The 25573-nt window shown below is 35.1% G+C and overlaps 1 protein-coding gene and 1 long non-coding RNA gene across 3 annotated transcripts; one reads left to right on the top strand and one right to left on the bottom strand.

Moving 5' to 3' along the window:
* Positions 1–435: 435 nt before the first annotated feature.
* Positions 436–11485, top strand: LOC138709247 (uncharacterized). Of its 2 annotated transcripts, none has more exons than XM_069839894.1 (5): positions 436–614; positions 1576–1799; positions 6270–6382; positions 7588–7729; positions 10639–11485. In XM_069839894.1, the coding sequence occupies exons 2-5, from the start codon at positions 1609–1611 to the stop codon at positions 11150–11152; spliced, it is 960 nt and encodes a 319-aa protein (XP_069695995.1). In that variant the 5' UTR covers positions 436–614; positions 1576–1608; the 3' UTR covers positions 11153–11485. The 2 variants fall into 2 exon arrangements, with proteins under 2 accessions (XP_069695995.1, XP_069695994.1); XM_069839893.1 differs by lacking the exon at positions 436–614 and adding an exon at positions 673–799.
* On the bottom strand, positions 4253–25247 carry LOC138709250 (uncharacterized). The gene is made up of 3 exons (XR_011334886.1): positions 20685–25247; positions 5547–5616; positions 4253–5395 (listed from the first exon to the last, which is right to left on the bottom strand). It is a non-coding gene; the product is annotated as an uncharacterized lncRNA (long non-coding RNA).
* Positions 25248–25573: the final 326 nt, after the last annotated feature.

Here is a 25573-nt window from a genome sequence, read left to right as displayed (position 1 = left end):
TTACCTGGTTGGGGTTTTTTCTGGGGGTTTCTCTCAACCAATTGAAGCAGAATTGCCTCAGGCTGCAGTGCAAGCCTTCGGGTCCTTCCTCTGTACAAGGTAAAAAAAAAAGTCACTGTTATAATGTTGCAGAGCATCACAGTGTTCCTTTTTTTTTTCCTGGGGGCTCGGGGTGGGGGATTTACCTTTAAACCCCTCCCCCTCGCTGCGCCAGTGTTATATGGTTTATCTCCAAGAGCTTGTGTATCAATTTTTTTTTTTTTTTGTAAAATTAAAATTTAATAAGTTATCAGCAATATTCTGGTACTTACCTATTGTTCACTCTGCATAAGAACACTACTAGCTTAAATCGTGTCCAAGAATTTTTAGTTTTGCTTACAATTTTTTTTAATCATTATGTGAATTATGTCCTTTTTATAATGTGTTATAGCATTTTAAAATATGATGCAGAAGTTTAGCGGATTTTAGAGTGTTGTTTAGTGTAAAGAAAAATTATAGCTTGGCAACACTGCTGTATGACAGTGATATTTTTGTGAATTGAAGTAAAAAATATGCTTGTTGAGTAGAGGGCTGGGATTGGCGATGAATTAACAGTAGAACAAATTTAATTTCTGGTATTGGAGCTATTAATACTTTAGACTAGATTTTAGCATGTGATATTTAATTCTGCATAATTTTATAGTCTTATAAATGAAACATATTAAACTATGGTGTATGGTATGCAATGGCCAAGAGTGCGTAAAATGCTATGAACTTCGGCATATTTTGTTACTTCAACAGTGCCCATTACGTACTTTTGGTCAGTTTGTAGATTTAAACTTAAGGTCATTACTGAGTGTAGTGGTCTTAGTATTATAAAACACGGTATTAGGTTAGGTATGTTTCTGTATGATAATTGAGTGCGTAATAGTGCGTGTATTTAAAAAAAAAACTCAATACTTTTGGGCCCTCTGCTCATATTTCATCATGATAAGTAGGTCTAATGTTAAAATAATGAAATTTATTTTCTCATTCCAATGCAGTATATTTTTCTCAGTTCCTCGATTGCATAATACACTGTATAACTTCTTATATATTGCGTATTTTTCTAATTACCTCGGTTGCATAATAATAATTATTGTGGTCAGTGATACAATTGAGGTGCTTAGAACAAAAAGCAGGTAAGTGAAGGAAACCTAGTTTTGAGGAAATTACAGTTAAAGTCCTACATGCAATGAAATATACACTAGTTTGGTGAAATGATGCCCATATAGCAGCATTGCACAGTGTGATCACTTACCTGATTTTATCCCAAAGAAACATCCTTTTGGGCTATCACAACACGCACTTACCTCATTTTTTTTAATAATGTCACTTACCTGCTTTTTGTTCTAAGCCCCTCAATTAATGGTCGTTTAAATTTTATTTACTAGAGTCAATTTACTGGATAAATAACAGTTCTAACATTTGTAACGACACCAATTACTCAATAAGTATTTAAATAATGTAATTACCGTACTAGAACGGCGCATGAAAATAATTTAGTGTTAACACAATAGCAAAGTTATATATGTAGGTAATTTATTCTTTTTTCAGTACCTACTGCAGCAGTACCGGTACAGCCAGTATATGGAAATAATGCCATATACTCAGGTAGTGGGAGGAAAACTCCCAGGAAAGCAAGTACCTAATCAAAATGTAACCCAAACACTCACAGAAGAACAAGAAATCCAGATATTCTGTAAACAGATGCTAATAAACAGACTTTTCTTAGGACACTACCAAGAAAGGCGTTTCGTAGAACCTTTGGGATCTTACAGGTAAATGGTTTATGTTTAAATTAAATATAAAAGTAGGCTGCACTAGTTATTATCGGATAAATTTCAGAACACTGGTAGAATGTTGCGAGAAGAGGAGAAGAAAGCTAACCGTGTTCAGAAATTTATTCAAGTTTCTTTATGGGATAGATGGGTTAAACGAGGGAATAGCTAAGTGACATTAAGCCGAGGTATGTGACAAGGTTAGTGAGTTAGTTGAGGGGGGAATTGTGTAGTGTGGAGAGATACCGAAATCTGTTGTTCTGTTTTATTAGATTATCTTCCATATAAGCCTAACTCTAATTGCAAAAAAAAAAAAAAAAAAAAAAAAAAAAACCAGTCTTATGATAGTATATTTTAAGACAATTTTTGACAGTGAAGTAATCGTATAACTGAAGTTTTCCCAGAAACTAAATCAGACATTAGTCCCGTGTGTGGTGTGGGGGAATATCGAAGATTGGCCGACATTTTTTTGTCAAGGTATTTATATAGCCTACAGACATATGTAGCTACTTGACAGAAAGAGAAGAATTGTGTGTGAAGTGTGGGTATTTTCGACAGTAGTTAACATATTAAATTTTCACTAGATTATGATGCATTATCAGTATCAAATGTCGTAATGATTTAGGTCTACTTTAGTGATATTGTTCATATCCACTATTTCTCTCCTTCCTGTAGGCTATGATTTCCATCTAGTTTTGCTTTAGACTACTCCTAGAGTGACCATAATTGCTTTGAGTGAAAGGAACTGTAATCACTTTTTTCAGGAAAAAGCGAGACAACGTGTTTTTCTAAAATTCAGTATCAGTATTTAATCAAACTGACCACATTTCCAGTAGGTTCATTCCATGTCAATTCATCCAGATCATGTCACCCACTGGTTACAATTTTGCTGAGACTTTGCATATGTGTTACATACTTCAGTGAATGGTTTCCTTAAAATTGTATTGAAATTCGTGAAGTCGTTGAAGCAGAAAATAGTAATATTGTTATGAATGTAGTCGCATGTCAGCAGTTAAAAATATTACAAATAATGCCACAGTTTCCAATGCAGTTGTTGGATTTTTATTAAACTTGTCCTGTAACTGAAATTTAGGCTTAAGTGCACAATAGAAGATGCCAGTTGTTTACATATGCCACTTTCAAACTACTCTTACATCTCGAAGGCATTATTGTTAGCTCTGATGCTTTTATCTATGTTTCTTATGCATTATATCAGTTTTTGGCGGTTCAGGAATAATACAGAAGGATCATGATGAAGGTATCTTGGGGGAAGCGGGGGCTTGCCTGCGTTATAAGCCTCTTGCTGTATCATAAATGCAATGAATATTGTCTTTGCAGTTAGAGAAACCATTGATACACACATATAAAGATAATATGTCATTTTAGTGCTCAACTTATATCTAATTTCGCGTCTTCATTCGTACTTTCAAATTGTTAATGTGATGTTTTGAAGTAATAAAACACTATTAACATTAACCTATATGGATATCGTTCGTAAAATTGAAGTAGGTGCACTGCACTGACGGTTCACCGCTCACTGTTTACTGTTGATTTCACTCAGTGCTGGTTAACTGTGTCGTGTTGAAGAAGATGGCAGAGCTAGCCGTCGAAAGCTTGGAAGCAAATCTCGAACTCACCTGGCTGAGAACCCGAGAAGAGTTATTCAACATTGTTGTTGATGCCGTCTAGTGTGGGGTTTATATTAATGAAGGTGTATTTATATTGGAGATTTAGAGATTGTTCTTACAACTTGACTTTGTAGCATAGTGGTTAAGCTACTTGTGTGTTGAGTTGGAGGTTCGAGGATTGAATCCCACTTAGGAAAGTAAATAATTAAAAAATATAATGTGCCTTGTAGTCGGTTTAACATAGGTTAAATATAAGTAATGTATGAAATAAGTTATGTTGTGAATGATATAAGATATATAATGTTGTTGTTGTTGTTTTCTAATGCCAGGCATTTGACAATGAAGTCATTTGACCTCTTGCACTCCAATATTTTTCAAAGATATTATCATGACTAGCCACTGAAGCACAGATTTTGAGATGTTCCGAATCCATTTCTTGGTTTGAGTTGCACAATGGACAGTTAGGGGACTGATATAATCCAATTCTGTGCAGGTGTTTGGCCAAACAATCATGGCCTGTTGCCAATCTAAATGCAGCTACAGACGATATTCGTGGTAAATCGGGAATTAACTGTGGATTTTGATGCAGAGAGTTCCATTTTTTCCCTTGGGATTGTGTTATTAAATTTTGTTTGTTGAAGTCTAAGTATGTAGATTTAATAAATCTTTTCACAGAGTAATACGTAGATTTAGTAATAGGTCTGTAAGTAGATATATAATAGATGATAAGATATGACAGAAGAGAAGGAGAGTAGGAGGAGAAGTGAACAGGAGTGTAATTTCGTTTTTATTTCCAAGTAAATAAGTTGATGTCATGAGTAACGGTATTCGAAATATTCGCCACTCCGGTATTGTGCACTTGTTCCGAGATTTATATTGGAGATTATAAAAATTGCACGTTTAAATTACCATGACACTTTTACCTTTTTTTAGGACTTTTTTTTGTGTTTATTGGAAATTAATTTTTTCTTTTCCATAGTGCCACAACCTAGAAAATACTGAAAATTATGTACAGTAATGAGAACACAGTGCTATATCTGTAGACAAAAAAATATATTGGGGGAAATGATAAGAACTTACTTTTTGGCAGAAAAATATGGATGTGTAAGGTACAACATTTCCCAAAATGTGAACGAAATGTAACTTTTTACAACTGAAACAGTTTTGTTTCAGTTCTCTTGTAAGAATCTGGTTTAAAGCATAGGTCCTTCCTGTAGCTGTGCTGACATCTATTTGGCATAAAATGTTTTAAAATGGAACTTCACAACTGTCATTGTCAGGTCAATAAAATGATGGTGAGGGCCTGTGTGGATGCATGAATTTTATTGTAGCATTTGCTCCAATTTCATATGTAGACAAAGGCACAAATTGATGAATGCATTATGTCCCAAGAATGGTTTTTGCATTTTCAAATTGTTCAGCGAGGTCATTTTGGCCTTGAACCATTTCCTCTTTTGTTACAAAAAAAAAACAGTACTCTCCTTGAGATTCTCCTTACAAAAGTTGAACACTTGTGATGCAGTGGTTATTTGTTCATTAAATGGTCTTAATAAACTGGCTTTGATAACCATCCTTTACAAGTACCTTCAATTTCATCACAAGGACATTTTCCATGGCTAGTAGCAAAAAATGACCATTTACATTTCATACCAAAGTCTGTTTCATGATTACATATATTAATGAAATTCTTGCGATTCTTGTTACTGAGCACCGTAATCATCTAAGAAGTATTCTACAGTTTTAACATGTGAAAGAGAGAGCTCTGTTTTCAAGAAATTGATTATGATCTTTTGAGCTTGGTAAACAAAAGATACATCATGATCCATGTCATCAGAAATTAGGCACAAGCACCTTGAATAAAGTCTTTCATCTTTCTTGTAATACACCACTGCAGCATGAAGTATACAGGTACTTGTGTTCCAATGAAACTTTCGGGCCTCGTCTTGAATTACAAAACTGTAGTTTTCACTGAAATCCAATAAAATTATAGCTGACTCATTATCTAGGTTCTGTTTTAACATTTTCAAGTAAGAAGACTGTGCTTTTGCTATAAATGAATGTGGAATGAGTTTCTCAATTTTCTGTATTAGTAAATAAACAATTCAGAGAAAGCGCTTACTTCAAGAACCATATTTGCTCTGTCTGTTGCTGCTTATTGTACTGGATTGGTTCATCAGGATCAGAGTCATCTGGAAATTGTTAGCTATGTTTTTTAGCACAAGATTGCTAGGGCACTTTTCACAAAGATATAGCATGCAAATTCTGTTACGTATGTCACAAGTTATTAGTTTAATCAGATCATGGTAAATTCCTTTCATATGAATATTTTCCAGAAGCACACACACGCAGACAGGATGTGTAGGCTGAGGATCCTGCAAGCACACACTCTTTAAGTCTGAGGATTGCAAATTTAGATAAACCTAGCTTGTTGTGAGGGAACGTTGTCTTGAACAAAGAATGAAACTCTTAAAACAAGCTGTTTTTGTTTGTGAACATTTTTACTTAAGCTTACTTTGTCTTTCATTCCGGGAATTATTCTTGAACTGTCATCATCCATCATCAGTAGTCTACTGGCATGTAACAGAACTCCTGCAGAACAAAATTTCAGTACACTGGCGATGCTGATATAAACTCAGCAGTTGCAAGCGTCGTTAAATAAAACATAATTTAAAATTTTAATTTAAAAAGGTTTTTTCGTTTGTTACAAAGAGTCCCATGTGTTGATATCTTCTGTATAAAGATGTGTTGAGAAATAAAGATTACTGAACACCTATGAAGCTTACTGAAAAAGGAGAATTTTTTTCTGTTTTAAAAAGTAAGTAATAATTGGCAAATGTTTCAGAGATGTTGTGGTTTTATCTACACCAGAGTATGACTTGAAGAAAGATTTAGATGTTGTCAGAAGGAGACTGAAGAACTTCAAAAAGTTTTCAGAAAAGTGGATTGGAATTACAGGTAATAAAAAAATCTGGTTACCAAAATTCTTAGCATTTAGCATTACGTTTCAGACATAGGCCTAATGTTTTTTTTTTCTCTCCACATTTCTCTAGCACAGGAGAAGCCTTGGCTTCTCTCATAATTCGCCTGTTTATTATATATATATATATATATATATATTTTTTTTTTTTTCACTATCTTCCACTGTAACGATTTTCAGGCCTTCATTTAATTCTTGCCCAGCTTGCAATATGGTTTTCCTATTCTGTGTAGCCAAAGTCTGTATTTAATTTTTGAATTCTTGGATGAGATTCATGTTCATTACCAAAACATTCATTCAGCTGTGATTTATGTGAGGGATTTGTAACAATGATTTTTTTTGTAGAATGTACCTATTTAATATGGCAGCTGGGAGCTCAGTTGGTAGAGCAATTGGTTATAAACTGGAAGATCCCAGATTTAGACCTAGGTGGTGGTGGTGATATTTTTCTCGTTGCCAAAATTCCTAGAATAGCCCAGACGTGCACTCAGCCTCCTATCCAGTTACGTAGCAAGTCTTTCCTGGGGGTGAAAAGTGGTCGGAGCATTGTGCCGACTACATATCATTCTGGTGCCAAGGACATGAAAGCATGGAGCTCTATCTTCATGCATGCATATGGAATACCTTGGCCCTTCCCATGTAATACTTTCAGCTCAAAGTTATTTGAACATCCACATTTGCATATCTGAAAGATTCCAATTGATTATGATGAATCTAATAACTTTGTACGTTTTGAAACTGTAAGCGCAAAATTTAAACCTTATAAAATTCAAGTGTGTCGTTTTTGTTTGTAAGAAAATGTAGATAATATTTACATGTAATTGTGATGAAGGTTGTCATTGCAAATTTTGATACATCAGTTTTCACTTTACACACTTTCTATACATCCATCATTGATACTTCATACCAAGTCATGTTTCTGCATTAGAAAAATTGGACGTCATTTTGAGGGTGTAATTTTCCGAACCTAATGTTGTTCTTTTGCATCTTTTTTCAATGAAAGAATAAAAACCAATTTCCATTAAAATACAACTGTGTTGTCTCATTTAAAAAAAAAGTCAGATCTTTTTGGTGGACCCTGTATTTTATTTTTGAAAAAGAACTCTGTAATTATTTCTCTGTTCTTATTACTGTTCTAACTCCTGGCATTAAGCTATGAACTCTTTTTCTTCTCATTTCCTAGGACCAGACTTCGTTGGAGCACCTGCAGGGCATGCTTTGTGGGTGAAGTTGCATAACTTACCATTTGGACATTACTGGTTCCAGATTAAGCAGGTCAAGTTTGTTGAAGACATTGAAATGATTGTACGACTCAAATGTGTAAGGTAAAGAACAATGTTTATGTAGAAATATTGATGGTGAAATTCTTATTTCCTCATTAGACAGAGTATAGATAAAAGTTAGCTAGTACACAAATTTATTCTTGCTAGGTATCATAAATTTCATTTTTAATCATCTGTTTATATATTATAACCTTGTCTTCTTAACTACTGTACGTTTTCTATATATTCATTGTTTATAAAAATATCAAGTAACAGTGCAAGCACAAAGAACAGTTGCTTAAAATGGATGCTATTTTTTTAAGTAACATCCATTAACAACATTTTTTTGGTTTCTATTGGTTCAGGGTTGGAATTGATTTCTAATACCTCCAGGTATGGTCAACTCTGATTTTTCTGGTATCTATAAATCATAAATAATTTTTATCTGTAATTAATCTATCAAAGTTGAATTTTAACTTGTGGTGATTGCAGCAGCAGTCAGCAGAATAAGAACAACAATAAAAAGCAGTAGTAGTGGTACCTCTTAACCCGTCATATGAGTTCTAGCTCTGTAATTATTCGTGATAAGTTCTAAAACCTTCACTTCTGTGCTAGAATCATTCATACTGCTCAGTGAGAGGGTTCCAAAGAGTTGGAGTTTCCTCCTCTCTAAGAGCCCACTTTCAAGTACTATGTGCGTTACAGTTTGTTTGTGCTGCTTGCACAGCCTACAAAGAAGAGACTTTATGAGAGCTTGATTGGGGCTTTTAATGAGAGCTTTGCTTAGAGATTGGCCAGGATATTTTGCCCCTCTTTTCTTATGTTCTCTCCTAGTGCATAATTTTATTGCAGTTTTTGCATTTGATTGGTTAAGATCTGAGGCTGGTTCAGGCCCAGTGAGCTTATAAGCTCCTTTTTTGGCCATTTCGTCTGCTTTTTTATTTCCTCCTATATCCTCATGGCCAGACACCCTTAGACAGCTCCACTGAATTGTTCTGTGATAGTTCCTTTAAGGTTAAAAGCATTTCCTAACCAATTTAGATTAAACTGAATGGCGTCATGTGCTTTAAGTACAGCTTGTCTGTGTGATATATGAGAATATGCGTACCTTCGTAACCCTCTTCAACTCAGGACAGGAAACATCTCTTTCTGGAGACGTGGGTAATAAGTGATGAGTAGCAACGTGGTTAGGCTTTTGCATAAACTAAATACATAAGTCTGTGAGTGCTGCTGTGAACTTTATGTGTGACCATTAATAATAATTTTGTACATTCTCTTGTAAAGAACTGCGGTTATCCCTTACATAATGTCACATTCAGTCCTTTGTTGGTAGCTCATCTGTACATGGTGCTTATGTTCTGTTTTCAATCCTGAAGATTCTCACATCTTTTCTCCCATCCTCCACCATATTTATTATCGGAGGTTTCCATAATCTTCTCTCTGTGAAAAGTGTGCTCAGTTTCTTAAAAACTGGATACTTTTTGGGAAAAGCTTGAGGGGTTAAAATGTTGTAAAAGATATTTTGTTTGTGACCGAGCCTTTGGTCTGCCTTAAGTTTTCTAGAAGAAGACCTCACTAGACTGAGGCTCTGACCAAAATCGTTTTGGGAGTTGTACCCAGGTACTTCCAATATTTCTCTTAATTTATTTTCCAGCAGTCGCCCTGTTCTTAATCCATTGTCTACTTAATCCACTCATTTGTAAGCCTCCTACATTGGGCTTCAACTCCAGAGTCCCCCTTTTCCATCAGTCCACAGTTCTTTTCATTTTGATGGTGAATGTCCCTTTTTGATTATTGTATTATGATCTTCTAGTATTATTATCTTCCTATAATGGCAGTAAATCTCCTTTCTGACTGCTGCATCATGTCATTCTTCTCGTATCCCCAATGATTAATTTCTTTTACCAACACCTACCATCGTTAGCCTTTCTATTTTGTTGTCCTCTGGCTCCTTTTTTCCTATTTTTCGAACTAGGTTGCGTTTCCAATTCTCGGATTACATCTAAAAAAATAGATACTTCACTTTTCTTATTTCCCTTGCACACAAGACAGATGAAAAAAAGCCATAAATAATATTTCTTTTTGTGTCTGTCGAGTTACCTCTGTGGTAGCGTGTCTGCCTACAGACTAGCCAACCCGGGTTATCGAACTTTCATGTAAAATTTCTACCTCAGGACTAGGAAAGATGGTGGTGCACAATTTCTAATCACTAAATTGTGCACCAATATGCCTGGGTTAACTGCCAAATCTCGCCGCAGTGCATAAGTCACTGTTGATAGTGATTCGTCTGTCGGATGGGGACGTTAAGTCTGCGGTACTATTTGACAGGAGTAGGCTACATGCCAGCACTGGGTTTTCCCTTCTCCATTTCTCACCACCACCACCGCCACCGCCCCCATCACCCCCCCCCCCCCATTCCATTCCCTACATTACACTTATACAGACACTTACACAGACATTCACCATAGTACATGACATAACTTTCCACAGATACACATCATGCATAACGTGGCCCACCGAAGTTTTTTTTTTCTTTTATTTATTTAACCTGGTAGAGACAAGGCCATCAGGCCTTCTCTTCTCCTCTATCAGGGGCAACTAGAAAAATGGGTCATAGTCCTGCCATCTATCCGCAATATGCAGAATCCGAATAACATAAAGTGAAGTGGATAGGCATTGAACACACACACATTTCTTTTCGTAACATTATTCGACTTTGGCCCCTTCTTGTCTATAATTCTGTTTCCCTTGTCCTGATCTTAACAGAATGATAGAATCATAACATTGATCAAAATCATGTTCATGTATGCGGGCACATGCGTGCATCTCGTCTCAATTAGAATTCAATTCATGGAAGTCTTGCAGAATTCCAGAAAGTTGTTGGTGACCATATATGGAGACATTAAAATTAAACCAACCAGAATTTTTGTTTTAAGCACATTTGTTTATTAACTAAGTTTTATTATCTGCAGGGCTGTTGATGCAGGATCTGTAAATGAGACTAAGATGTCATCAGAGAAGATCAGGGGAAGTACCCAAGAAAGTGACGAACTCGTATCTTCAAGTAATGATGATGATATCACATGGGAAAGACTGAAGAAGAGTTGGAAGAAGAATACTGAAGAAATGGGCATTGCTCTTTCTTCTATCTTGACAGTACATAATATGAAAGAAGTAATCTGTTTTACATCTGTCTTCATTGTAGCTTGTGTGACTGGGCTTTTCCACTCTGTTAGGTACATTGGAGATTATTCCATACGATTTATGAGAGAGAGCTCTATTTTCATACAGGCAAGTACACCTATCTTCATAGCTGTGATTGATTTCTTTAGCAAATGTGTTGGTGGATTATACCTTCTCATTGCCATGTTATGGAGAGGCACTCCAATCCAACCACGGCCAATGATGGACACAAAACAGAGAGCTCTTCCCATGCCACCTAATATGCATTACAGACCACCTAATATGCCTTACAGACATAGGTAACATCTGTTTTCGTATATATGAACTCTCGCTTATAAGTTATAAGTCACTTATAACAATTCTATGGTGGTACCTGTAGCTTTGGCATTTACATATGTAATCAATGACAGCTATTTTGAATGCGCAAGAATATGTAGGTAATATTGTTCCTATCAACTTGTACGTTTTTCTGTAATACTTCAGTTCTTTATCTTCTCTGTACTGTATATGATTCTTATTTGAAAGTATTGTTGGAATATAGGTTGTAAATGTTGGAAGCTTTACTTACTTTTCTAAGCCTGTGCTGTGATGTCTACATGAGAAATATTATATCAGCAATAAAAGTGTTGAGCTATCTTTTTCATGTTTTACTTCTGCTGGCCATATTGCTGACCAATCATGAGATCATGTGATACGAGATACATTAGTTCACATGAGGTAATGACAGTGGCAGCTCGTGACTTTTTAAACGTATGTGCTACTACAACAATAACAACAACAACAACAACAACAATAATAATAACAACAAAAACTCTCATTCTAATGACGAAAATTGAAGTCCATTTTCCTTCCTGTTGGCAAACTTGTCTATGACCTTAGTATTGAATTAGTAGCACTAGACTTTTTTCTGTAATTGTTTAATTTGCATTTTGTCTTCTAAAGATTTAGAAGAAAATAATGTTTTTAATGAATTCATGTTAATAGTCCAACACAGGTACTCACCTCGGAAAATTAAGGACTTAACACTTAACAACATAAAATAATACAGCATGCGAACAACCATTATGATATGATTTTATACACAGATTTGAAAAACACGTCTGAGTGTGGCTCGACCATGTGTTAGTGTCTCCAACCCCCTCATTCAAACAGCAATCCACAATAATTGAATACAGCTAAAATTTATATATTTACAAAGGTAAACATGTCTGATTTTATTAACTAGAAGAATTGAAAAGAACGTCTAAAAACCACATTTCTAATAGAAAAAAAAATTAATGTTTCATATTTAAATACATTTTTAATAAATGAAGTTCTAGGTACTAAATATATAAGTTGGCTATTCTGTTCTGGCTACTCTTTGGTGAGCACAGAAGGGACAGCAGTTTGATGAGGTTTTCGGTGCTTGCAGGGAAGTGAAAAGGGTAACTGAAGCACGTGCATTTCTCCATTTCAACATCTTTCCTGTGCTTAGCACATCTTGCACTACAGTGGTGGGTGAATGATGAAACGTGACAAGGCGGGCAATTCAAATGCTTTAACAATATAGAACGGAAACATACGGTAACTATTTCAATTAAATATTTTTGAGGTTTTTAAAACAAAACATCTTTTTCTCTCTTAATTTTATTATGTGCTGTAGCACATAAGCACATAACGATCAGCTGCCCCTGGGTAATGGTATTAAAATATAAGTATTTATGCATTTTCTGGTGGGTGCCACACTTTAATGAATGATAAACGTCTGGGATTGCTTTCTACAAAGGGGAGTTAAAGTCCGAGGTCCCATATATATTTGCGGATTGTACAGTATAACAAATACTGTAGAGAGCTAATACTGGAAATCAACGCGATTAACATGGTGTCGAGCAGCAACACAAGAACACTAGCATTGTCTAGCAGCTTGGTTTGAACAATGCTCCCAATATGTATTACTTCAAATACCGTGCAAAGCTCTCTACAGTATTTGATTGCATACATATCTAGGAGAGGTTGGGAGGAATTGTGATAGGCCTGTACATTATTACATGGGAGCTAACGAAATCATTACAGAACGATCAGATTTACATTCTCGATAATTTAATTATCATAACTATTGAAAGAGCATTATGATGCTTATAATAACATTATAAGATGTTTTAAAAGAGATACATTGGTGAAAAACAACATTAGACCTACATACTGCTTAATTGTCCTATTAGCTCTCTATTCTCCAGGTTACTGATGCATTACTTTTTGGGCCTTTCTGTTCTTTTTTGTCAGTCAATGTTCTACAATTTATTCTCTCATATTCATTTTTTACAAAATAATTGATCATTACGTTAAGGAACTTATTAACGAAAATGTGTTTACAATTTTTACATACTGAATTAGTTTGACACCTTGTCTGCTTGATGAAAGAAGTGCGTGTGAAATGTTGATCGAATAATTTTAAATAAAGAAACTGAATAACTTGCGGGAATTATAAAATTAGCACTGTCATACTTTTTATTTGCAATGTGTTGACAAATGCCTGTCAAGCTTTCAGATTTGAAACTAGCTAGTTCCAGTTTGCATGTCTCATGTGGTATTCTGCTACAAGCCCACCCTGTCACATATGTTAGTGCATTATCTGGAATCATACACTGATCATGATCGTCCTCTTCAAGTTCAGCCGTATCTACAAAACTGTTTTCTGTTGCTGGATAACCACTGCAGATTCTAAATGAACTTCCTTCAATCACCTTCGTAATTAAAAAGTCACTGACTTCACTTTCACACTTGCCTTTTTCTGAAGGTGTTAAGAGTTGAAGGCTCATAATTCCTCTAAGCAGACTGTTGATGGATTGCAAGAACGCATTTATTCCTTCGTTAGCTGCTAATGGACCAGTAAGTTCGAAAGACGAGTTGCAAGAAACATCTTTAGTGTTATTGGTCCATTAAAGGATTCACTAACTTAGTGTGTATTTTGATTCATCATAATGTTACCTGTATGAGATTCAGGCATGCGATATTTTATATAATAGGCCTATATACACGATATTAAAATAATATTGTATATCATATGGCTAAAAAGTGATACCTCGTATCTGTACATTTCCAGGTAAATAAAAAAACTGTTTTAGAAATTATTTTCTCAAAATAGACAAACTTATTCGTATATATGTTTGTGCTTTGCAAGATCTTCTATTCGAGAACAAAATATTAGTACACTGTCCAATTTTGTGAACATAATAATAATGTAGTTAAACTAAATTACCAATTTTGTAGATATGAGGTATCTTTTCTTAGCCATCGATATACAGTAATTTGATTACTTATTTATTCATTAATTCTTTGAATAGCAAAGTTATTATTTATTTCTTTATTACAGACTCTAGTTCATTGTCTGATGACGAGGTTATATGCTCTGTAGTCTGTCTTTTTATTTTCTATGAAATGAATGCACTCGTGAGCTATTTCTAATAACAAATAGGCATATTTATCTTTCTCACTGAAACTTCTGTTCCTGATTTCTTTCTGGTTCATATTAGTCTAAATTTATTGCAAATTTTTACAACAATAAAAGTAATTTCTCACATCAATCAAGCAGCCGATGTTTACTTTTTATTCATTCATGTTCTATTGCGTCACTTGTGAAATCCAAAGATGCTTGGTTAACAATCCAGTAACTAGTGGCCCATTAGATGTCTCTTCTGCAACCTGGCAATCCACCAACTTTAAAGGTCCTAACTAATGGAGGAATATATTACTTATAGGTCTGTTTTCTTGCAACCCAGCATTAAATTTACAGCTGTCAGGGGTAATGTTATTACCACTCTTAGAACGCACAACAGAGAAAATATTTTCAAGACAATCTTGCATTGTACGTCTTGTAAGCAGGAACTGAAAGTTAAAATTTTATTTCAGATCTTTCCACAAGTGATGTAGTGCTATTATATTTTGTATCCAACCCTTAAAGTAAGGAGGGTTTGCCTTTCTTTCATTCAGAATTTTTAGTTTTGAAAACAGACTTTTGTAGTTTTTGCAGAGTCATCCAATGACAAGAAGTAATTTGTAAAGCCCTGCATGAGGGTTTAGCATCGTTCATGGTTGATGAATTAAAACAGTCAAATCCACTATCTATTAACTCTATAAACTCGGCTGTTTCAAAAGCTTCTTCAGATAGTGACTGAAACAACACATTAGTTTTTATGGCCTTACTGATGGAATGACTTGGCACCTGTGCAGCCGGACAAACCGTCATGAGCAAGAAAGTTGGAAATTCTATATGTTTTTGGCTCATCCTTGGGCATAATCGAGGATTCATATCTTTATTCTTATTATACAGTTCAACATGTTGCCACTTGTATACCTCATCTTTGTAAGAAAGGTCATGCCGCTTGAAGTTGTTTCATATCAACTTTAGGAGATGTGGTGTGTTATGAAAGAAATACACAATTTCTCCATCTATTTCAATAAATGGTTTATCAACCTCGCATTCCAATAAATTCCTCATTCCAATATTATTGGCTGCCTGGTCACTAACGACTACTTCAGGAAAATAGCCACATTTCCTAACCTCGCAGATGGCTTCAGAAAGAAGATCCTTTAGAATATCACCGGGCGTGGAATTATTAGATAGGAAATATCCTATTATCTGCTTGCAGTTGGTTTGCAAGCCCCTAATCATGAATACTAAAGCCTGATTTGCGGGTTTCAATTTTTCACTTTTTGTTTGATTTTGACTCTCATATGGTCCAAATTCTACAAAGCCATCAAATAAATCTGATTTTGCATCATACGAGAAACTTTCTTTCAAAGATATCTCGTCAAGTCCATATCTGTGGAGTAATGGTCAGCGCATCTGGCCGCAAAACCAGGTGGCCCAGGTTCGAATCCTGGTCAGGGCAAGTTACCTGGTTGAGGTTTTTTCCGGGGTTTTCCCTCAACCCAATATGAGCAAATGCTGTAACTTTCGGTGCTGGACCCTGGACTCATTTCACCGGCATTATTACCTTCATTTCATTCAGATGCTAAATAACCTGAGATGTTGATAAAGCGTCGTAAAATTACTCAATAAAATAAAAATAAATATCTCGTCAAGTACAATGGAAAATACTCTCTGAGCTGGTGTAAGACTTCTCGATTTTATCTTAAGTTGCATTATTGTCTCATTGAAACCTGGACCAATACCCAATTGTTGCAGTCAATTATGTAAGGAGTGAATAGTTGGCAGACAGTCTTCCTCAAGTATTGATGTGCATTAAGTGAAGCATAATGCAATGTCAGTATGAAATTTTTGTCATACTCGGTATATCGCCTTCCCATAGGTTTTCTTTTTCTTAGCTTCAACTGAGATTTAAGGAATGAATCTTCTTCCAGCAATTGAACACATTCTAAAGATGAATGAGATTTTTTCAATTTTTGTATGTCAACTCTTAGGGATTGAATGAGTTTCCTTTGTTTTGACATAATTTTCTGCGCATTTCTTAGTTTGTTAGTAAGAAATTGTATTTTTTTGTCAGACGAAATTTTTTCTCTTTTAGGAGTTCTAGCATTCTCAAAGTTATCTGTAACAAGATAAATTTTGCACTTTATAAGGATTATAGTATTATATTTCAAATCATCTTATATTGTAATTATATTTGCTAGCAAATAACAATCACGATATTAGAGCCAGGAAAATAAAAATACAACAATTAGGGCTTACATAAAAGTTTGTGGCTCTATTGCATCCAAAAATTGTATTAGAACAGGTAATACTGTATTTTAGCAATGTTATCAGGTTGAAATTTCAGATAGGTTTGCTGCTTTAGTAACTTCCGACGAAGCTGAGAAAGAGTTAGATGTTAATAGCGTGTGGGACAATATCCGAGATAATATCAAAATTGCAGCTGAGCAGAGCATAGGTTATCATGAAACTAAGAAAAATAAACCGTGGTTTGATGAAGATTGTTCAATTGCAGTAGATAGAAGGAAACAGGCAAAATTGAAATTCTTACAGGATCCAATTGAGGAGAATAGAGATAATTATTTCAATGAAAGACGGAAAGCAAGTCGTACACTTAGGAATAAAAAGAGATTACTTGAAGGAAAAACTGAATGAGGCAGAAACAAATAGTAAGAATAAAAACATTCGAGATTTATATAAGGGTATAAAGGAATTTAAAAGGGTAAACATGATCAAGGATGAGAATGGTGACTTGCTTGCAGACTCTCATTCAATCCTTAACAGATGGAAAAACTATTTTGGACAGCTACTAAATGCACATAGGCCAGATAGAAATGATCAGGACGAAATTGAAATACAAACTGCTGAGCCATTTATACCGGAACCCACACTTTCTAAAGTCGAAATTGCGATAGAAAATCTGAAAAAGTACAAGTCTCCAGGTATCGATCAAATTCCAGCAGAATTAATACAAGAGGGTGGAAGCGTATTATCTAGCGAAATTTATAAACTTGTACTTGCAATTTGGGAAAAGGAAATTGTACCAGAACAATGGAAGGAGTCCATAATCATACCTATTTTTAAGAAGGGGGACAAGACTAACTGTAGTAACTTTCGAGGAATATCACTTTTGTTGACGTCGTACAAAATTTTGTCGAATATCCTTTTGAGAAGATTAACTCCATATGTAGATGAAATTATTGGGGATCATCAATGTGGTTTCAGGAGTAATAGATCGACTATTGATCAGATTTTTTGTATTCGACAGATATTGGAGAAAAAAATGAGAGTATAAGGGTATAGTACATCAGTTATTCATAGATTTCAAAAAGGCGTATGATTCGGTTAAGAGAGAAGTTTTATATAATATTTTTATTGAATTTGGTATTCCCACGAAACTAGTTCGATTAATTAAAATGTGTCTTAGTGAAACTTACAGCAGAGTCCATATAGGGCAGTTTTTATCTGATGCTTTTCTAATTAACTGCGGGCTAAAGCAGGGAGATGCACTATCACCTTTACTTTTTAACTTGGCTCTAGAATATGCCATTAGGAAAGTTCAGGATAACACAGAGGGTTTGGAATTGAACGGGTTACATCAGCTTCTTGTCTATGCAGATGACGTGAATATGTTAGGAGAAAATCCACAAACGATTAGGAAAACGCGGAAATTCTACTTGAAGCAAGTAAAGAGATAGGGTTGGAAGTAAATCCCGAAAAGACTAAGTATATGATTATGTCTCGTGATCAGAATATTGTACGAAATGGAACTATAAAAATAGGATATTTATCCTTCGAAGAGGTGGAAAAATTCATATATCTTGGAGCAACAGTAACAAATGTAAATGACACTTGGGAGGAAATTAAACACAGAATAAGTATGGGAAATACCTGTTATTATTCGGTTGAGAAGCTTTTGTCATCTAGTCTGCTGTCAAAAAATCTGAAAGTTAGAATTTATAAAACAGTTATATTACCGGTTGTTCTGTATGGCTGTGAAACTTGGACTCTCACTTTGAGAGAGGAACAGAGATTGAGGGTTTTTGAGAATAAGGTTCTTAGAAAAATATTTGGGGCTAAGAGGGATGAAGTTACAGGAGAATGGAGAAAGTTACACAACACAGAACTGCACACATTGTATTCTTCATCTGACATAATTAGGAACATTAAATCTAGACGTCTGAGATGGGCTGGGCATGTAGCACGTATGGGCGAATCCAGAAATGCATATAGAGTGTTAGTTGGGAGGCCAGAGGGGAAAAGACTTTTGGGGAGGCCGAGACGTAGATGGGAAGATAATATTAAAATGGATTTGAGAGAGGTGGGATATGATGGTAGGGACTGGATTAATCTTGCTCAGGATAGGGACCAATGGCGGGCTTATGTGAGGGCGGCAATGAACCTCCAGGTTCCTTAAATGCCAGTAAGTAAGTAAGTAATACTGTATTTTACTTTTGTTAGAATCTATTTCAGGTAGTTCCAGATAAAGTGGTGTGTCCTCTGGTAACAATACACTTTCTGTGAACCGTTTCTTCGGACTGCACCTCTTTGTTTTGTCTAGACAAAGGGAAGGAACAGCATTTTTCTTCAACCAAAAGAATTTTATATATATATATATATATATATATATATATATATATATATATCTATAAAGTAAGAGTTTGATTCTCCTCTCGTCAACTTATTTAAACCTTTCCGCTAGGAGTGCTGTTAGTCAATGTCACACATATGGAAGCCAGCTTTCCGGTATTATTATCTACAGTGTTAAAAAATGGTGTCATGATGATAATATATTTTGTATTGTATATTTTGTAGCAATTTAGTTCTGTTATACTGCGAGTAACAGTTTGTTTTCTTGCAATATCGTTGAAAATATATATTCGTATATGAGGCCTCGCCATCCTCATTGAATAAACCAAGACTATATGTAGTCAACATGTAGATACCTATTATTGGAGAAAAATTTGTTCCGCCACCCGGAATCGAACCCAGGACCTCTCAGTTTTGTATGCTGAGCGCTCTTTCCACCTGAGCTATGCCGAGATTCGACTCTCAATGTCAGCCGAACTCTCCTCCTCTGTATCATCAAAGGCCTACTATCTGCATTTTAGACATACAAGTGATGTATGGAGGAGCGCATATTTAAATGACTTTATGGCCATTTTCGACAACAGTTTTTTAATCACTGTTAACATCTCTATCTATATCTCTCCCTGTCCTCGTCCCCCTGTCCCTCTCTTCCATTAATTAGTTGACAGTATTACATAATACACGAATAAGAATTACTGTAATATTTAAAAATAGTACATTATGCAATGAGCCTATAATGGTAGTAATTAAGACGCAAGTATGTTTGTTTATGAAACGAGCGCAAGCGAGTTTCATAATTTTCATACGAGCATCTTAATTACCATTATAGGCAAGTTTCATACGACTTTTTATGCTCGACCATATTTCTAACTTGAAATTATTCATGAGTATTCATGTTATGTAAGTGAGGAGCGGAACTGACCTGAATTGTGAGATGTGCGCAGACGCAAAAGTATTGATTTTTTCCGAGGCACGAATGTCATTGACCTTGATATAATCTAGAAAATAACATGAAGATTAGTCTTGATATAACCTGGAAATTGATTTAGAATTGAAAAACGAGATGACAAATTGAATTTATTTGAATATTATTTACAATTAACGCTAATCGCTAATTATTATAGTAACAGAACATAACCTTCTACAACAGTATTGGATTTCCAGCCTCCGTGACTTTTCGCTAATTGTCTTTCGATAGCATATCCGAGAATAATCGATACTTGTGGTTTTATAATGGTACAAAGGTGATTTGTCATTGGCTGAACACCTGAACTTTAATGAATAGGTGTACTTTAATGAGGTGCATTAAAGGACTACTACCAGGTGTATAATTACTATATTTCGGCATGGTCGAGCATAAATAAATTTTCAGTTTAAACTAAATTACTTCTATTTCGTTAGCGTGTTTGGAAACCAGTTTTGTCCAAAATGAGGTAAGTGCTGCTGCTGCCACCACCACCACCACCACATTTAAGTTTCAATAAATCCTGTTCTAAAAATAATGTGACCCTGATTGTAATTTTTTTGTCTATTAAGAACATTATCAAACTTAAATGACTCCTCGATTTCTTCAAGATGCAGTGATAAAGATTATTTTTCCATGGGATTTGAAACTACGAGTACATATCATCACATGAAAGGGTGCTTCAAATGCTATTTCATCCCCACTTTGTGTAGTCGAGGGAAAGGATTTATGTACATCACAATAAAGTAGAACACATTAGACTTCTAACTTCGTTGATGTTTGTATCAGGCTACATTCACAAAAAGCTGATTCTGCAAGACTTAGCAGCCTTGTAAAATATGAAGTAAGAATATTTTTACTGTAGTTACCTTCTGCGTTTATGCTGTTATCATTATAGGTAAAATTCAAGATAAGTAATGTCCAAAGATTTCTTTAATATTCACTAAAACTTATTAACATTACCTACATGCTCCCTTGTCTTAGTGTGGGAACAACTGAAACATTAAAGAAGAATCCCGGCACTAAACAATGTGAAAAGGAAAACAGACTCACATTGTCATAGATAAGCTGTTACTTACTGCGTGTGAAAAGTTATTTTATTATGTTGAACTAGACCTCTACAGTTCTCCTGTGACCAAGGTCACAAAGAGCTCTGCTGAGCTATCAGTTGGAATGTTAGATAAGTGCAGGATTCTGTCTGGAGTCATTTTTAACGATCAAAGTTCGTAAATAGCAGACTTTAGTCACACAAGAAGTATTTAAGTCTCAAATTTAAAACTAATTTCTCTCACTATATACATAGTCTACATACTGTATGTTGACAATTTTTTATGCATTTATTCGTGCGTAAATTATACGTGTACAGGGTGTTAAAAAAAGTATGTAATATTTTAGGAGATGCTAGTATGCATCAAAACAAGAAAAGAATGTCTAATAAACATGGGTCCTACAACACACACTTTCTGAGATCTGAAAACTTGTTCATAGGAGGTGCTCAATGTGACGTCCATTCATGGCAATGCATTCCTTTGCCTTTCAGCATAAGGAATCACGCACTCTTTGAGATTGACCTGATTGTTCTTGATAACTAAAAGTCTAGGGGATTTAGGTTTGGGGAATGAGCAGGCCAAGGTGTGGGACCTCCCCAATCAATCCAGCGGTCCTGAAATGTCAGTGTCAGGTGTTCACGCTCATTGCAGAAAAAATGTGCTGGTTTGCCATCATGCATAAACCACATCTGTAGTCTTTGCTGACATGGCACGTATTCCAGCAAGGTAGGCAATACGTTAATAAGAATGTCCTGATAACGAGCCCCAGTTATTTTCTGTGGTAGCACGTATGGCCCTTAATCTATCACCAAGAATGCCTGCCCATATGTTGATTGAGAATCGGTGCTGCCTTATTTCTTCAAATGCTTTGGGATTTTCATCAGCCCACACATGCTGATTACGAAAATTCACATCATCTCTGCTGAACCCCGCTCATATCCACAACCAAACTTTTGTTTTCAGTATTCCTTGTGACATATCAGTATTCCGTGCCAGGGGTGTCACGTACGGTATGATTATCTAGTAGCCTGCTGTATTGTAGGGCAGAAAAAAGCATTGCCATAAATGGACGTCACATTGAGCACCACCTATGAACAAGTGTTCAGATCTCAGGAAGTATGTGTTGTAGGACCCATGTTTATTAGACATTCTTTTTTTGTTTTGATGCACACTATCACCTTCTAAAATACTGGATACTTTTTTTTAACACTCTGTATATTTCGATGGAAATACAATACTTTCTTTGTTCCTTATTCCTATACGAGTATTAGTTACTTAGTATCCAATGCTCTAGCCTCTGATAATAATTGAGTCATTTGCTGTATTGTTTTTAAATGTATTTTTATCTGCATTTATTTACAGTCACACTAACTTCTGTCGCAACTGTCTGTGGTAATTGGGGTCCAATCCAGCATTCACACATATGTTAATTATGTTCTCCTGTTACTAGACTTCACCTTTAATTCTACCTCTTTTTCGACAGCAAACAAGTCATCTGCAATATCTTCGAGTCTTTTTCCCTAATTACTCTTCTCACCGCTTCATTCATCACTATAAGCAATATAATTAGTGGAAGAATACACCTCTGTTGCACACCAGATCTCACAGCTAAGGGCTCCATAATTTTCCCACTAATTTGACATGTGTAACTAATATGCTGCTGCCTTGGTAACTTTTACCATTTTCTTGCATAGTCCATATGCCTTCATGGTTTCCCATACGTGGTTCCTTTTTGAGGGTTAAAGACTTCTTCAAAGCCCACAGACATGGTATATAGTTGTTTAGTCAACTGTCCGAAGACAGGTTTGACCCTCATAAGTGACACCAATAAGGCATCACTCATAAGATAACTAATACAGAAATTAATAGGGTAGAGTGGCCAGATTCTTTCCTCCTCCATTGATACATCGCTGACTAGTAATATATAATAAGATCTATACAAACAATTGAGGAGTGTTTAGCAAAAAACGCCAGTTGTCCAAAATGTGATAATTTTAGTTAAAGCGGCCATCTGATGCTACTTTGTGATATGCATGAACACATGTATTCAGTTCTTTAAAAACGTCAATAGTACAGTGTCGAATGACTTCTAAAAACCGTGTTTCTGTTAAAACGTCAGTAATCCACAATATTTCTTGTAAGAATGTCAGGTGTCCAGATTTCATTGATAGACAGTGTTGGCAGCACCAAAGTAACAGCTGCACGCACTAGTGTGTTTTGTTGCATTTTGCATTCTGAATTTATAACTTTTCAAGTAAAAATGTCATTTGTCCAATGGATTTTTTGCTTCCATTGTCCAAATATTATGTGTTATGTTTAAACAGCACACTGCAGATAATCCATTAACAAAGAAGTGTGTTCATACAAATTACCAATGCCAATAATTATTGATGCTGTGAAGTTTTTTCAAGATTCTCACAAAAATATGGTTTTGGACAACTGAGTTTTTGCAAAACACTCCTCAATTGTTTTTACTTTGACACATATCGTCAAGTGAGATGTAGCCTACTGCCTGTCAATAGATGTACATATCAGCCAGGACCTCAATCAGAGGGTAACAATATATAGATTGGTTTTAAAATCATTACTATTGCCGCATCTGAGTTCAAGTACTATCACATTGGTCTTCCATCCAGGTGGATATTGTTTACATTCTTTATGATGTTCTGTAATATGTATACAATTGGCTTAGACATCTACTTGTTCTGTGGGTACACTGCACTGTATTATGGTCTCATTTCTAAGCTTGGTTTTAAACCTTCCACTTATTATTGACCTCCATTTCATTAGACTACTCTCTGCTCTTCTCTTTCAACAGCATCCCAACACTTTCACGATATGGGTTCCCATCTGTTCTCCCCAAACTCATTCCATCTCACCTTGCTAATCTCTACAGTACCAGTATTATAGTCTTGTTTCTGCCTCTATCCATTTCAATTTCATAAAATTTAAGTTGAATGTCTAACTGTTCACAGATTTCTTTTGTGATTATCATTACTGAAGTAAAGCCATAAACTTGAAATTTGCTGAGAAACTTGATAAGTTTCTGTAGTAAAGACTGCCAGATCGAGTTACATGTCTAGCAAGTTGAGAGTTTTACTAACACTGTATAGTAGTTCTATAGTTGTAATATTCTATTTAACGACACTTTCAATACAAAGGTTATTCTGCCTTTGGATAAATCGCAATATAGCAAACGCCTGTAGGGGAAGTTATCCCCACCCACGTGAAATGTATATTCGACACAACACTCGCCTATCATGTAGTGTGTCTGATGAGCTAGTAGGGGAAAAGTGGTAAGGGTCGTGGGCGGAGCTTCTACGTTCGCTATATTGCGATTTGCCCCTGCCTTTAAATTCAATGGGACAAGAAATTGCCTAAGTTCAATGTCAGAAACGAAGTTATTTTATGCGACATAAATCTGTCTCCCTCCCAAAAGAAGCCATGGTAAGGATATTGCCTTCAGCCAGGTTTCGAACCTAGCAGCTATTGATATTATGACCTCAACATATATACATAACCTATTTAGAATTGTTTATTTTAATTCATGAGCAGGGAGGGGGGATTGCAATATTAAAATACCTAATAAAAATTCGTTAACTCTCAATATTGTTCACTGCAACGAAATGTCTTAAGTTATTACTAGACATCTGGTCCTGCTTCTAAGGTATCTCTCCTGCTTCCGGCCAGGCATTGTAGAAAATCAGTAATTGTCCTGTTCTTCTTTCTCGTCAATTCTCGGTGGACCAAAGAAAGAAACAGTCTCTGTCTGAAGTCTATTAGAGGAATTATGTTTGTAAAGTTTAATGTAAGATATCTTGTCTGTATTTCCAAAAGTATTTACTGGATGACAACATTCCTTGCTCAAATTGGGTTGTCAGAGAAGTACAGTAAAACCTTCACTAATTGGAGAAAAATCTAGTCTGAATTAGTCAAAGTCAAAATTATAGAGAATTTACTAGAGGGGGTTATTTCGAAAAGTGAAAAAATGACATTGAATAGTTGTTTCATTACTCAGTGTTAATAGTTCTATTTTACAAACACGTAGAACAAAAAAAAATTAAAGTTCTTTAGTCCATGTAAATAAATAACTGCACAGGAAGTACTAGCTTTGAAATTTTCAGACTGTGATTTAAAGAAAGAGTGTGTTGTCTGTGTCTGTTTGCACTGTTGTTCTTTATGTAAATCATAATGCATTTCTTTTAAGGCAAATTTAAATTTCTGATAGTTTGGATTACAGTTAAAAAAAATTAATGTATCTAAACGAATCTTGAATGTCTAACCACAATTTTCACTCTCTGCATTTACTTCTACCTTCAATGTGTGGAATGTTAATCTCCAAGTGTAGGGTGACCAGATTCACATTGATAAAAAAAAAAAAAAAAAAAAAAAAAAGAGGACATTGTTCGAAAAAAGTGGACAGAAAATATGTACTTTGATTTAGGCCCTAGGCTTAGGCCTATATTATACTTTAAAGTACGTCAATATACAATACAGGTTTAGACTTATATCATACTTAAAAGTATGGTATGTTAATATCTATTTTATTAAAAAATAATTATGATGAAATAATAAAGATTTTACAGTTAGCTATATATGAAAGTCAAGGGAACTATGATTATTAAAGAGGACAGAAAATAGTCTATTTATATTTAGGCTTACGCCTATATTGTATTTAAAATTATGTCAATATCTATTTTATTATAGCA

This window comes from Periplaneta americana, chromosome 11, assembly GCF_040183065.1.
Source record: "Periplaneta americana isolate PAMFEO1 chromosome 11, P.americana_PAMFEO1_priV1, whole genome shotgun sequence".
NCBI lineage: Eukaryota > Metazoa > Arthropoda > Insecta > Blattodea > Blattidae > Periplaneta > Periplaneta americana.
This window is presented reverse-complemented; position numbering and strand designations above follow the sequence as displayed.